We start from the raw sequence: 13,921 nt of genomic DNA, 5'->3' as shown, positions 1-13,921 counted from the left end.
GATATTGCAGATTCCCTTATTCCTTCTATATCTGGTTTCCTCATTTTATGTTACTGTATTAGAATATCATTACAAAACACGAAAAAATTATTTATTAGATACTAGAGTCTGATAATTAAACACCAGAAACATATATCCTCAGTCTCAATTCTTTTTAATCAAAAAAAGAATTCTGCAAGGAGAAAAGTGCTGGGAAAGGCAATCAGAAGTGAACTTGACTGTGGAGTGTTCGTAGAAATAATGTTTTCAGTGAAACACAGTACTCATACTGTCCAAAAAATGTCCATTTATTTATACTAAGAACTGTACATGAAGACATGTAAACAACTAGTAGACCAGTTTTCTTGTATCAAACTGTATGGTCACAGAAGCAATACCAAATGTAGCAACCAGTTTGTAGCATTGTTATGTAGGTATTAGATAGGCAAGCTTCTGGGTAAGCCAAGTTGTTGGTGTGGAAACTTCATGTTGATAAAATAAGTCAAGTAGTACACAAAGGAAGTTATTACTGTACATGAAACTGGCATATTTTATTCCATAAAACACCATATATAGTGATAATATATATATATATATATATTTGTAACATTACTTTCAATCACTTTTGATATTATATACTAATTTTATATCCCCTCTATTTATTTTGTTCGCTGAAGCACACACTCATTTTTCTTTGGAATTTGTACAATATTTTTCAAACTTTTACACATATATTTGGCACAAACTGTGAGCCACAATAAGCCAGCAAGTAACTGGCAATTTACATTAAGCATATTTTGGTAGTAATACTTCTCTGATCTAAATTTGTCACCAGAAATATTTTAATGTGATACATGACAAAGTATGAACAGTTACATGTACCGAGCCATACAAACTGTCACTTTTTATCAATTTCTGCATTTAAGCAGAAGAATTACTTATTTGTGAATAGATTTCCTACACTAATGGAAAGCATAAATATATGCAGTGAATTTTCCCATCCATGCTGAAGCTTTGTTGTACTGATTTTACATTTACAATTTCTAGAGGAAGATAAGTGTACTTGACATAGTTTCATACTTAAAACTGCCAAAATAATTTACTTTAAAACAACACAACAGATGAAATCAGTCTGTACAGCATTACATTAATAACAGTATCAAACAGAAGAATACATCTCATTACTTTTACAGAAAAATGAAACTGGTTTCTATGGCACCTACTATAAGTTATCACATTTTATATTCTTGCATAATAACTGTACATGTAACAATACTTTATACCCCAAATTATTTTATCAAAATTGCTATGTTTTAAATCTGAAACATAAATGACAGTGTTAGCTCATAGCTTACCTTACAATATACATATAATAAAAAATTCACCATCCATTTTTACAATAAACTTCCATTTACAATATTTATTCTACAGTGATAAAGATTTGGAATTTCCATTAAACATGCACCCAAATAAATAACACACTTGAAATAATATTATTTTTATCAAATACAATAGCACCATTCCTACCAACAATCAAGTTAAATTTCCTATACTTCGAATTCTAAAAATGCATCATCTCTCTACATTCCTCCATGACTTGTTACTTTACTCAGTCTGCAAATGTTCAATAACAACAATAAATTACAATAATTAACATTACTGGCCATTTCAACCCTTTCAAAGATAAATAAATATTGCAGGGTCTGTGGCTAGGTTTCAAGCATGCACTTTTTTCACATGGAAGCAGGATCCATAAGAATAATGAGCAAAATGTAAAAATTTGACAAATACTGTGTACACAGCAAAAAATTATCACCTTCTCTCATAAAAAAGATCTGTTATGTTTGATGATATGACATGTTTGCTGCAATAAATACATTTGGAAAGTGTTTGTAAACAGGAATTAATAATTTTTAAATATACCTTGTGGAAAAGTATTCATTTTTTTATTTTTTTCAGCTTGAAAGCCAGTGTTTTTGCCTGTTGTTTAAAGTATGGACTAAAGAGTGGGATTGTCAATAGATACTACAAATATGCCACCAAATCTTGGCAGAAAAAGTGACTGCAAATGAGGTATGTTCTTCAAAATGTTCATTTTTGTTTGATGAAATTAACAAGTCAGACAATAGACATATTGGTGAACAAATATTGACAAAGATAATCTTTAAGTCATGAAAATGTACCTCTGTGCACAAATAAAATAATGTTTACAGTTATAGAGAGAGACACAAGTTCAAAATATTTTATGACAGCCATGGCCAGTACTATAAATCTGATGAATGTAGGGTTTGTGGAGCAGAAAAGTTACTATGGCATGGTGTGACTTTGGGTTGAGAGGTTTAAGATGAAAAAAGGGTTGTCTGTACCGCTTGTTTTGGTCACAGAGAATTAGCAAGACAGAACCTTACAAGCCAGACTGAATCACCTTTGTACATCTTTTCCATGCCTGATTGCAGAGTATGTGAACACATACTGAACCCTGCTATTGGGTTAACCACACAGATGTGTCAGTTCTTGGTGCTCTGCATTCCAGAAATCACAAAATTAATGACGATGTGGTCCCTGAATATAATGAATGGAAGTAAAAGCTCTACCATTCCCTTAAAAATTCCTTTAATCATATTTATTTTTAGACTAGTAACATGTAGCATCAATTGGAACATGAAAAGTTTGTATTGCAGTTTGCAGAACTTTTGTGTAGATGGTCTGTGTTATACAATTTCCTGCAGTTCTGTACAATGTCTCAAGAAGAAGGGATCATGTTCTGTAATTAAAATGTTTACAGCAATGTATTTTACTTCTCCTCATGCTTTATATCTGGGAAGTAGTTTATTTACTTGATTTGATTGACAAAGGTGTCTTTAATTTTTAGTTTTTTACCTCCTTTCTATCTAGAAAAACAAAACAAGCAATTTGTATTGAGTCAGAATTTTGATTGAGTGTTGAATTGGTTTGTGGAATTATGATAGAGACTGAATAAACATTTGATATTAGAGGTAAATACCTTGGAAAATGAATCTATAAGTTTTTGCTCAGTGAGAATTTAACAGATACAATGCTACATGAAGCATGAGTTAAATATATATTTATTAAGCAGAACATGACATAACATGTGAAATATCAGCATATTTGATTAACTGATTTGTCACTAATTGCTTTCTAACAGAGATGATGTGTTCTTATAAAATAAATTTCAGTTATGTCATTGGAAAAGGAACTACCACGTTATTTTTTATGTAATATATTATTACCTGCTTGATTATCAAACCCAACCATGGCATAACATGGCACAATGAATTATCACAACCTCAGAAGCAAATAATCAAAATCCAAACAAAAACAAAACAAATTCTGTGTGATTCTTCGTTTCCAGTCACTGTCTCACAGAACACCATAGATCACAACATTATCACTTGGTACATACAAGTAGGTTCAGATTTTCTGTTAACTGTCTGACAGAGTTCACTAAAACATTTATATACGTGTATTTATGCATATGTTCATATATTTCACTTAACACTGTCTGTGCACTGAATTCTTATTGCAGAATTAATGCAGTGTATCATATCAAAATACACCAACGTTTCTGATGGGCACAGCAAATTGGCAAAATTTACGAATTAGTGCCACAACACTGTGTCCCATTCAAAACCACCGAGATCATTTCGATACCGTAGGTAGTTTGAGGAATAGTTTATATGCACTCTGTGAGGTGGGCTATAGAAGCCCGCCAGCCTTCAGTCCTCTTCATGATGCCTCGGACTGGTGTCATAAGTTGCAGCAGAGTTTGCATCTGGAGAAAATCCAAGTACATCAGGTGGAGACAGACTGTCTGGAGGATAATAAAATGGATGGTGCTGGCTACTTGTGGTATCAGTGCTGGGACCTGCAGCACCATTGGGAATAGAACGTGGTGGAGTGCTTGATTGGCCACTTGATGTACTGGGTGGTGCTGTACCAGGCTCATTAGGTCCTAAGAATGCACCAACATTGACTTCAGGACCAGCACCACCTTCACGACACCACAGCTGCCTCATTTCCTGTCTCCTTTGTCGCATCAATGATTTGTACTCAGAAATCCTCATTTTCTTTCCATCAACAATGCAGGTACGTTTAGGTCGTGGTCTGTATCGGTAGTCAGGATGTTTCTCCATGTGCAGTTTTGATAAACGAGATTGTTCTTCATAGTAAGGTTGTTTCTCGGCGTTGGACATGGCCTTCCATCGTGCTCCTGAAAGACCACAATTTGTAAAATCTAATTGTATATTCATATCTACTAATGTTTTTCTCATTCACAATCAATAAGTGAATCAGGAGGGAAGAGGAAATTATGGAATGAAGCAGAGAAATAGGAAGAAGGAAATAGAAAAACAGACTATGCTAATATGAAGGACCTTCAAAGAATGAAATAGAAGTTTTTGTTTTAGTTTTCATTTACCTGAAATTCATTTAACTTACCTAATATTTTGGAAATATTTGAATTATGCATGTCGGGACAGGCTTTAAGTATTTTTCTTCGTTCATCTTTAGCCCAGACCATGAATGCATTCATTGGACGCTTTATGTGTGGCTTTGCTTCATTGTCCCGCTTTTGCTGCCTTACAATCTTTGCTGTAAACAAGTGTTAAAAATAAGTCATATGTTTCAATAATATAAGCATTTAAAATATTGTCTGCTGAAAAAGAGAAGCAGTCAGTTCATCTATTTGTACATACCTTTCTCTCCACTGTCATCTAATCTGTAGCCACCCTCTGCTCCCCACACTGAAAGCAAAGAATAACAAACAACAAATTAGGTTAAGCAAATTCATTGCAAGTAAGACAGCGTTGACATTGCATTATTAGACATTGTAACAATCAGTTTATTAAGGAGCAATGTCATTCAGTCAGCAAGGAAAAGCAGTTTTGAATCTGAATTTTGATTACAAATTACTATTACCAAACACCAGAAAGTGCATACAATTATAAATAATTAATTGAGAAGTCATGTCTTAAAAAGAAGAAAGTGGAAGAGAGAGGAATGCATGAATATGAGTAATGTTTACTGATTATGGGAAAAAAAACATTCTTTTTGTATCAGTACCATCCAGGGTTACAATTTGTTAATAACCTTTCCAACCAGGTGAATTATTTTTGTGACAGTTGTCTGAAAATAATGGCCATTTGATTGAAGATATCCTTCAGCACAATTTCTGAACTGTACACATATTTTCCTTTTTCTGTCATACATTAGTACTGTTTCATATTTCTATTAAGTAGAGTGAACTTACAGTTCTGACAGATTGTGGAATCTAGCTGCACATTTGTTGTGGAAGCACAGAAACCTATTACTTAATAATTTAGTCTATTTTAGTAGAAAATTATTGTCAAAATTATTATTGTTTTTGCCCATTTATTTTTTTCTTAGAATCCTGTAATAGTTTGCAGAATTACATTTGAGAATTTGTTCCATAAGGTATTTGCAGTGTCTGATAAATGTGGTTAAGCATGCTATAAGTCATGTCCCATAAAGTGAGCACCAATCTAAATTCAAAATCCGTTTCTGATACCATACTTTAGAGCTATATTTAGACCTCCGTAATTTACAAACTTTTAAACAGCAGTGAATGACACTGCCTAATCCACACTGCTGATATTATCCTCTGGGTTTTTTTTTTTCCTTCCACTATGTTGACGTCTGTTAGTGTTCTTGAAATTTTTTGTTCTATGCTTGTACACAACACATGCTCCATCTTTTCTTTTCATAAGCTTGAAATCTGTACTCTGTATTTAGTGTACACACTGACCTGACCCCAAATTCTAGCTCTCAAAATTGCTTACATCAGTAATTTTTTGATTACTCTCTTTGCAATTATCAGCTAAATTTTTTCTGTGTATTCCTTTTTTATGCTTAAGAACACGAAGTATTCTTCATGGTTTTGATCAAATATTTTGATATGTGTATACAGAGAGGTCAGAAATAGGCTGAAAATCTTGTAAGGTTGCTGCAGGGTAGATTGTGCTGAGAAATAATTATTTAGAAAAAATTTGATACAGTGCACGTTTTTTGAGTTAATTTGGTTTGAATTTAGCCAATCAGGTCATGGGCACTCAGATATTCAAGTAGCCTACCAGATACAATTAGTGTCAGTTGTTGTCATAGTTTAGATAGAGCGCAAGACTTCTTAGCCATTTTCTTGAGTTTGATCCTTGCTACCACCCCATGTCCAATTTTTGCATCACCCCCTTGTTTGGTTTTAGAAAAGCAATTGTAGAACATATTTGGCGACACTGTCTCTGGCGGGCCGCATGAATTTACGTGTGCAATGGCCTGATTGGCTAATTTCACTGCTAATTAGCTCAGAAACACACAAACTGTCAATTTTTTCTGTTATTTCTCAGTACAACATACCCTGCAACACCCTTAAAAGCTTTCCAGACTGTTTCTGACCCCTGAGTGCGTTTTGTACTGTGTCTATTTGAGAGATAACAGAGTACTGAAGTTTCTCTACAGTGTTGTAATAGGAGTCACTATTGAAATTGAGTATTTTAGCAATAAAGAAGACTTACTTAGTTGCGTAGCTACAAAATCAGCATCTTCCTTGCTGCCACTGAGAGAAGACTCTGACTTTGTAGAGGTGAGGTGAGATCCTGTGGCCAGACCATACATATGCAGTGGGAAGGGTGAGTGCTTTTCAGGTGAGATCATCCCATCCTTGCTTTGACTTGAAGGAAGACCCAGCTTACCTGTTGAACGACAAAAGCATTTAGTTTCCTGTAGATCTTGAAACAAAAATTCATAGGATGCCTTTTATAACAAGCTATTTCTGTGTTGATGATAATTTTGCTGACGATCCAGACACACTATGTTTAATTCAATTATTTTTATAAAATGTAACACTACATTTAAGAGACAAAGGTATTTAGTTTCTTTATGGATGCTGTGCTTTTTCAGCTGGCCAGAGTTAACTGACTACGTAGTTACATTATATTCGTTTTCCAAATGTAAAGTTTTTGCTGTATACAAGGGTAGTGAATTTAAACTTGGTTTACGGCAGACATTTTTAATATGAGTGACATCCTATGATTTAACATAGGTTGGTCCAACATTACTCCATGGGGCAAGGGCATCATTTAGAGAGCCTATATTATAGTCTATCTAGTGCCCCTGCCCGTCCCTCAGTGTGCTTGTATGCAGACGCCGGTAGTGTAGGTCACATGCCAGATGGGCAGAGTGCACGCGTTCTGCACACTCGTGAGCTGCTTGGCCATCCCTGTCTGCAGGCGCTTGGCCAGTGGAGTAGTATGTACCCTGCTGTCCAACTGCAAGATTGCCTGCACGTCAACCGTTTGCCCATGCCTGCCCATCTGTGCCCTTTCTCACTCGACTGCCCCCAGGGACAGCGTACTCGAAGGTATTAGTTAGGTTTCATTCACGTCTGAAATTAGTGTCTGTGTTTCAGAACAGTATTGTTCTGCAATTTCAATGTGATTTTCTTGTAATAGTGTCATTCTTCTACTCCCAAGCACTTTCATCACAGCTTCAGATGGCGATTTCAATAGCTACCCCTTTTCAAAATACTGCTCTCTTGACCCATTTGCCAGCAACCACACTTTGACAAGCATAAATCGACCAATTCACATTTTGTACAATGGGGTGAAAAAAGCCATGGGATACCTCGTAATATCGTGTCGGATCTCCTTTCGTCCAGTGCAGTGAAGCAACTCGATATGGCGTGGACACAACAAGTCGTTGGAAGAAGTATTTAATCGTGATGCCTCTATAGCCGCCCTTAACTGTGAAAGTGTAGCCGGTGCAGGATTTTGTGTACAAACCGACCTCTCGATTATGTCCCATAAATGTTTGATGCATGTCAGACGATCTGGGCGGCCAAATCATTCGCTCGAATTGTCCAAAATGTTATTCAAACCAATCGCAAACAGTTCTGGCCGAGTGACATGGCGCATTGTCATCCATAAAGTTTCCATCGTTGAATGGGTGCAGATAGTCTCCAAGTAGCCGAACATAATCATTTCCAGTCAGTGATTGGTTCAGTTGGACACCATTATGGAGCCACCACCAGCTTACACAGTGCCTTATTGACTACCTGCATCTGTGGCTTTGTGGGGTCTCCGCCACACTCGAACCCTACCATCCGTTCTTCCGCTCTTACGAATTGAAATCTGGACTCATGTGATCTGAGTACAGTTTTCCAGTCGTCTAGGAGTCTAACTGATATGGTAACGACCCAGGAGAGGCGATGTCGTACTGTCAGCAAAGGCACTCGCTTCGGTCATCTTCCCATTTATGCCAGATTTCACCGCAATGTCCTAACGGATACGTTCGTCATACGTCACACATTGATTTCTGCGGTTATTTCACGAGAAATAATGCCTGAAAAGTGGTATTTTCGGCACGCTTTTGACACTGTGGATCTAGGAATATTGAATTCTCTAATGATTTCCGAAATGGAATGTCCCCTGCGTCTAACTGCAACTACTATTCCGCGTTCAAAGTCTCTTAATTCCCGTCGTGCGGCCATAATCACGTCGGAAACCTCTTCACATGACTCACCTGAGTACAATTGACAGCTCCGCCAATGAACTACCCTTTTATACCTTGTGTATGCGATACTACCGCCATCTGTATCCCATGACTCGTCACCACAGTGTATATTCACATCATCTCGCCATATTCATCAGCTGTTTGCATGATATTTCCAAAGTGCTCATTGTAATATGAGAAACCAGCAGTGGAACTCAAATTAGTCAACCACGTTCTGAATGATGAACACTACAGAAAATAAAATTATAAAGTCGTGAAGGGTTGCACCTTTCATTCGCGTCTACAGTCCAAAAGTCACTATAGTGTGTGTAGCAGGTAACACTTCTTTGAGCATTATACAGAAGGGTGTGCACTATACAGCAGCCTTATTTTCAGTAGACTTACAGTAGAACTGAAAAAGAAATTGAGTGACTCATCCCAGATCTTCAAATCTGAGACGAAAGGTCACCTTGTGGCACACTAATTGTCTTCCGTAAAGCAGTTCATTGCAGTACCGGTACTTGAGAATTGCCGGCCGCGGTGGTCTAGCGGTTCTAGGCGCTCAGTCCGGAACCGCGCGACTGCTACGGTCGCAGGTTCGAACCCTGCCTCGGGCATGGATGTGTGTGATGTCCTTAGGTAAGTTAGGTTTAACTAGTTCTAAGTTCTAAGGGACTAATGACCTCAGAAGTTGAGTCCCATAGTGCTCAGAGCCATTTGAACTATTTGAACTTGAGAATTTCTCGCAGTACTGTATTGTTTATTCGTATAAACCATAACATTTTCTCGTGTTTTAGTAGTTCTTTAAATTTTATTGTTTATAAATTTTCTCGTCAGCAGTTTGTAAACTATATGCTGACCCGCTATATGACCTAGTAGCTTTGGTTCGCATGTTCTCACAGAATCTGATAAATAAATAAAGTTAGTGATTCCAGTGATTTATCGCCAATAGTTAATTGAACAGTAATGAAACTCTTCGGCTATTTATGCTCAGTGCGTTGCGTTTGCCTACGTTCAAGGTGAATTATCAATCCTTGCACCAATAATTGATCCTATGCAGATGTTTCTGCATCTTGCTTCAGTCTTCTGGCTTTGTAATATTCCTGTAGCCAATAACATCGTTCTCCTACTGCCTGAAGTAGCTTCTGACTTCATCCAATGGATCATCTATTTATAGGATGTACCATAATTAACAGCGAAAACCGACAGGTGGAAATATACGATAGTAAAAACAAAAAGTTCTAGTTAATGTGACTACGCAAACTAAACATTTCCTAATTGCGATTGTGTAGTTGCCATCCGCCATTGATTTCAGCGTTAAATATTGTCCTAGCTAGTACAAATGTATTTGAAATGTAAAGTCTCCATCTGATTGGTTCAAATTTCACCCACGGCTTTTTAACAACAGATACAATTCTTCTTTAGCACTGTATATCTTACAGTTTACTGTGCACTCGTACCTTTTAAAGGAGATGTTCGACGTGTCGTCGTCGCATCTGAATGCAATGCTGCACTAATCTCTGCAGTGAGTTACGAATTCTGTCAACTTCTGTGTTGTATATTGGAATTCATGACATGATCAACACTTGAGACTTGGTCATTATTTAAGAAGTAACAAATGAAATGTTGTGGCTTGAACTGTTTTAACCCTAATCCGTGAAGATGGTCTGTGACTGAAACCGATCGATATTTGGGTTTAAAATAGAAGCAGCTGATAGTCAAGCATGCATTTTATACATAAAGTTCATGGAGGCGGAAGAATACTTGACTGGTGTTCTGAACTTCGATTGGCATGCAAAATCACCTGACTTGAACCCCATAGAAAATCTATGGAACATGTTGGAACAGCAAGTAAAACGCCAACATCAGTATCCCCGTAACTTGCTGGAATTGTGTGATCAAATCCTCAGCGTGTGGCTTAACCTATATGCGAGGTACCTGCTCAACTATGGGAATTCAGTTCCTAACAGAATCCAACTGGTTACCAACTCTAGGGGCGAAATTACACAGTATTAAATGACGGTTGTACTGAATTCTCTAGGGGTGACTAATTTTTTGTTTAGTGAGCTTATGATGGAGAAGTCAGTGGTGAACCAAGGGATAGGACTGGTAGGAGTCAAGACAGAAGTGATAGGTCTGTGGTGATGGAGCAGTCTAATTCTGGTGTTGTTCTGGTTAATGTTATTCGAGACAGGAAAATTAGTTTTGACGCGCTCGCTTGTATGAGGTAGGAGTGGCATCGTTACTCACCGGAGGCTGGGGGCAGTGGCCCGAGCGGGGGCGGGAGGCCTGCGTACGGCAGGAAGGCGCGTGGCACGATCAGCGACGGCGGCAGCAGCTTGGGGGTGGTGGCGGCCACTGGCTGTTGGTCCGAGGCGCCCGCCCCGGCACCCATCGAGAGGCCGCCGCCGCCTGCACCGCCGCCGCCTTTGGGCTTGCTAAGGTTGAGAGGCGCGTCCGGGTCTGCGGGGGCCGGCGGCGGGGGCGGCGACGGTGGGGCCGGCGGCGGTGCCAGGTGGGGCGGAGGCGGTGGGGGTGGAGACTTCTCAGGCGCTGGCGTGTGCATCCAGCTCGGCACGTGGTGGGCGCCCATCATCTGTGACGCAAAACGAAGCGCGGTTTAGTCATGCTATATGCATCACTGCTAGTTATCTGCACGTTCCGTGCATTATAATTATTGTAGTCCTTCGCTGCGATAGGAAATGAGGCAGTTTTACAATTACATTGGGTCCTACATCATTTCACTCTCTCTGTCTTTTTTGAAACACACACAATATATACAGGGTGTTTATAAATGAAAATCGGGGTTTTAACGCTTTATAATATTCATTATACTAAACTTATAGCTGTAAAGGATATATCAAACGAAAGAGCAACTCAAACACTGTTACCAAGAACCTTATAAATGTTCAATGTGAGCACCATTTGTCATACGGCACACATCAAGACTATAGCCGCGTTCTTCCCAAACGTTGATGAGTGTGTCTTCAGTGATTGTAGCAACCGCTGCTTCAATCCGGTTTCTTAATTCAGGGAGTTCTGCTGGTATCGGAGGCATGTACACTCGATTCTTGATGAGGCCCCAAAGGAACAAATCGCATGGCGTTAGGTCGGGTGAACGTGGAGGCCATGCAAAGCAAGCCCCGTCATTGGGCCCCTTGCGGCCTAACCAGAACTTGGGTACAGTGAAGTTCAACCAATCGCGTACTTTGCTCTGCCAGTGAGGTTGCGCACCATCTTGCTGGAAAATGAACTTCTCTGGCTCATCTTCTTCCAACTGAGGGAAGAGCCATTGCTCTAGTGTATTAAGATAAGAAGTGCCAGTTACAGTAAGTTCACCAAAAAAGAAAGGCCCTTAAGCTTTACGACGGGATACGACACAAAAAACAGTCACTTTAGGGGATCTCGTTGCTTTTGTACCACCTCGTGAGGATTTTTTGAGCCCCAGATGCGCACATTGTGAGTGTTAACATGTCCACTAAGGTGAGAGATAGATTCATCACTGAAGACAACATGATCCAGAAAATCTTCATCGTCATGAAACAACGTTTCGTTTGCCAAGTTGCCACGTAATCCATGGTCTGCCGGCTTTAGAGCCTGTAATAGCTGCAAACGGTAAGGACGTATTTGTACGGGTTTTCTTAAAACTTTCCAAATAGTCGACACGGAAACTTGTAATTCGCGACTAGCCTTCCGGACTGATTTCTTTGGGCTACGAGTGAACGACTCTCTCACTCGCTCAACAGTCTCTTCACTAACTCTTGGTCGTCCTGTACTCTTCCCTTTACAAAGGCAGCCGGTATCTTCAAACTGATGATACCATCTACGAATGTGATTATAACTTGGAGGATCACAACCGAACTTCAGCCGGAACGCACGTGGCACAGTAACTGCAGATTGAGTTGCTCTTTCATTTGAAATATCATGTACAACTGTAAGTTTAACGTAATAAATATTATAACGCGTTAAAACCCCGATTTTCATTTATAAACACCCTGTATATTGTATCTGTGTTGTTGGTTCATGTTGGTAAACAATATATATATATATATATATATATATATATATATATATATATATATATATATATATGGTGTCCCAGCTATCTCGTCCACCCAAAATATCTCTGGAACAATAACAGCTATTGGAAAACGACTTTCACGGGGTTGGGGCCCATGAATGTACATATTTGGAAACATTCTAAAACGAAAGCATATGTGTTTTTTAACACAAACTTATGTTTTTTTTTAAATGGACCTCCTATATTTTTTCTTCAGCAATCCATAGCATGACAAAGCACATACACAATGGCGTTGATTGCATCGCAATATTCCCATTACATCCCGAGATATTAAGACGCGAAGTTGGCGCTTGAAACACCCGACATGCGCTGCTAGCGCACGTCCTGCGGCTCAGGCGTGAACCCCATGCTGCCCGTAATCGCGATGTGATTGACATGCGTAATCACACTTCCATACTTATCAAGAGGTCCGAAACGAATAATACGGTCTGCTGCCATCCTGCATTAACGTCGTACATTCCAGCAGGTATTTATCCCATAGGCTAGGGGTGATGCGGTTCTGTAACATATCTGTGTACCGCAACATTAGTCAAAAAGTTAACTTCGCTTATCGTTAATCCGTCACTAAAAAGGTAATGCCGTTCAACTTTACTTTACTGTAGATCTAGCGCAAGTGACAGTTAATCATGCACTCGTAATAGTAAAATTCGTGTTGATGGTTTTAGTGAAACGAGCAAGTGGACTAAAAGTTTTACCGTTGTTTAGGTAAAAATGTTTTGATTTGGGAAGTTGAGGTAGGACATAGAAGATGAATGTAAACATGTTTAACCAATTACTTTTATTGTCACATAATTACCAATGTTATATTTATCTAATGCGTTAAATGACAAATTGTTGCAAACAAATGTTTATTAACATCACTGGCCCTTTGTAGAAACTTCCACTGTGATACCAGCACTACATACTAAACATAGCATTCACATCTCATGCTCAAAGTGACGCTCATTGGCTTGCATACATAGGGTCACTCGGCATGAAGGATGCTCTACTTCGTGCTACTGTTTCCTCTTTGATGGCTGTACAAGCATCAATAATGCTTTGCTTCATGTCCTCTGGTGTTGTTGGTTCATGTTGGTAAACAGCATCCTTCACTGCTCCCCAAAGAAAATAATTCAGCGGTGTAAGGTCCGGAGATCGGGCAGGCCACCTAACTGGGCCACTTCGTCCAATCCGCCTACCAGGGAACTTACGGTTCAGAAGTCGTCGTGCTCGTAAGGCGTTATGTGCAGGGCATCCGTCATGCTGATACCACATGACCATTCTCCGGTTCAGAGGTACGGTGTCCAAGAGAACAGGAAGATAGTGTCGTATAAATCTGTAGTATTGTCTGCCATTTTG

The 13,921-nt window shown here is 38.9% G+C and overlaps 1 protein-coding gene across 4 annotated transcripts in view; it reads right to left on the bottom strand.

The window, feature by feature from the left end:
* Nucleotides 1-263: 263 nt before the first annotated feature.
* LOC126198762 (transcription factor Sox-5-like) overlaps nucleotides 264-13,921 on the bottom strand; it is a 1,065,309-nt gene continuing 1,051,651 nt past the window's right edge. For all 4 annotated transcript variants that reach the window (XM_049935319.1, XM_049935318.1, XM_049935320.1 and 1 more), the window contains 5 exons: nucleotides 10,753-11,098; nucleotides 6,528-6,704; nucleotides 4,695-4,742; nucleotides 4,438-4,590; nucleotides 264-4,210 (listed from right to left, as the gene is read on the bottom strand). In XM_049935319.1, the coding sequence (XP_049791276.1) occupies nucleotides 3,717-4,210; nucleotides 4,438-4,590; nucleotides 4,695-4,742; nucleotides 6,528-6,704; nucleotides 10,753-11,098 (1,218 nt within the window). In that variant the 3' untranslated portion in view covers nucleotides 264-3,716. The remainder of the gene's footprint in view (nucleotides 4,211-4,437; nucleotides 4,591-4,694; nucleotides 4,743-6,527; nucleotides 6,705-10,752; nucleotides 11,099-13,921) is intronic.

This window comes from Schistocerca nitens, chromosome 8 (assembly GCF_023898315.1).
Source record: "Schistocerca nitens isolate TAMUIC-IGC-003100 chromosome 8, iqSchNite1.1, whole genome shotgun sequence".
Classification (NCBI taxonomy): domain Eukaryota; kingdom Metazoa; phylum Arthropoda; class Insecta; order Orthoptera; family Acrididae; genus Schistocerca; species Schistocerca nitens.
Note: the sequence above shows the minus strand (reverse complement) of the source record. Positions and strands in the feature narration are given on the sequence as shown.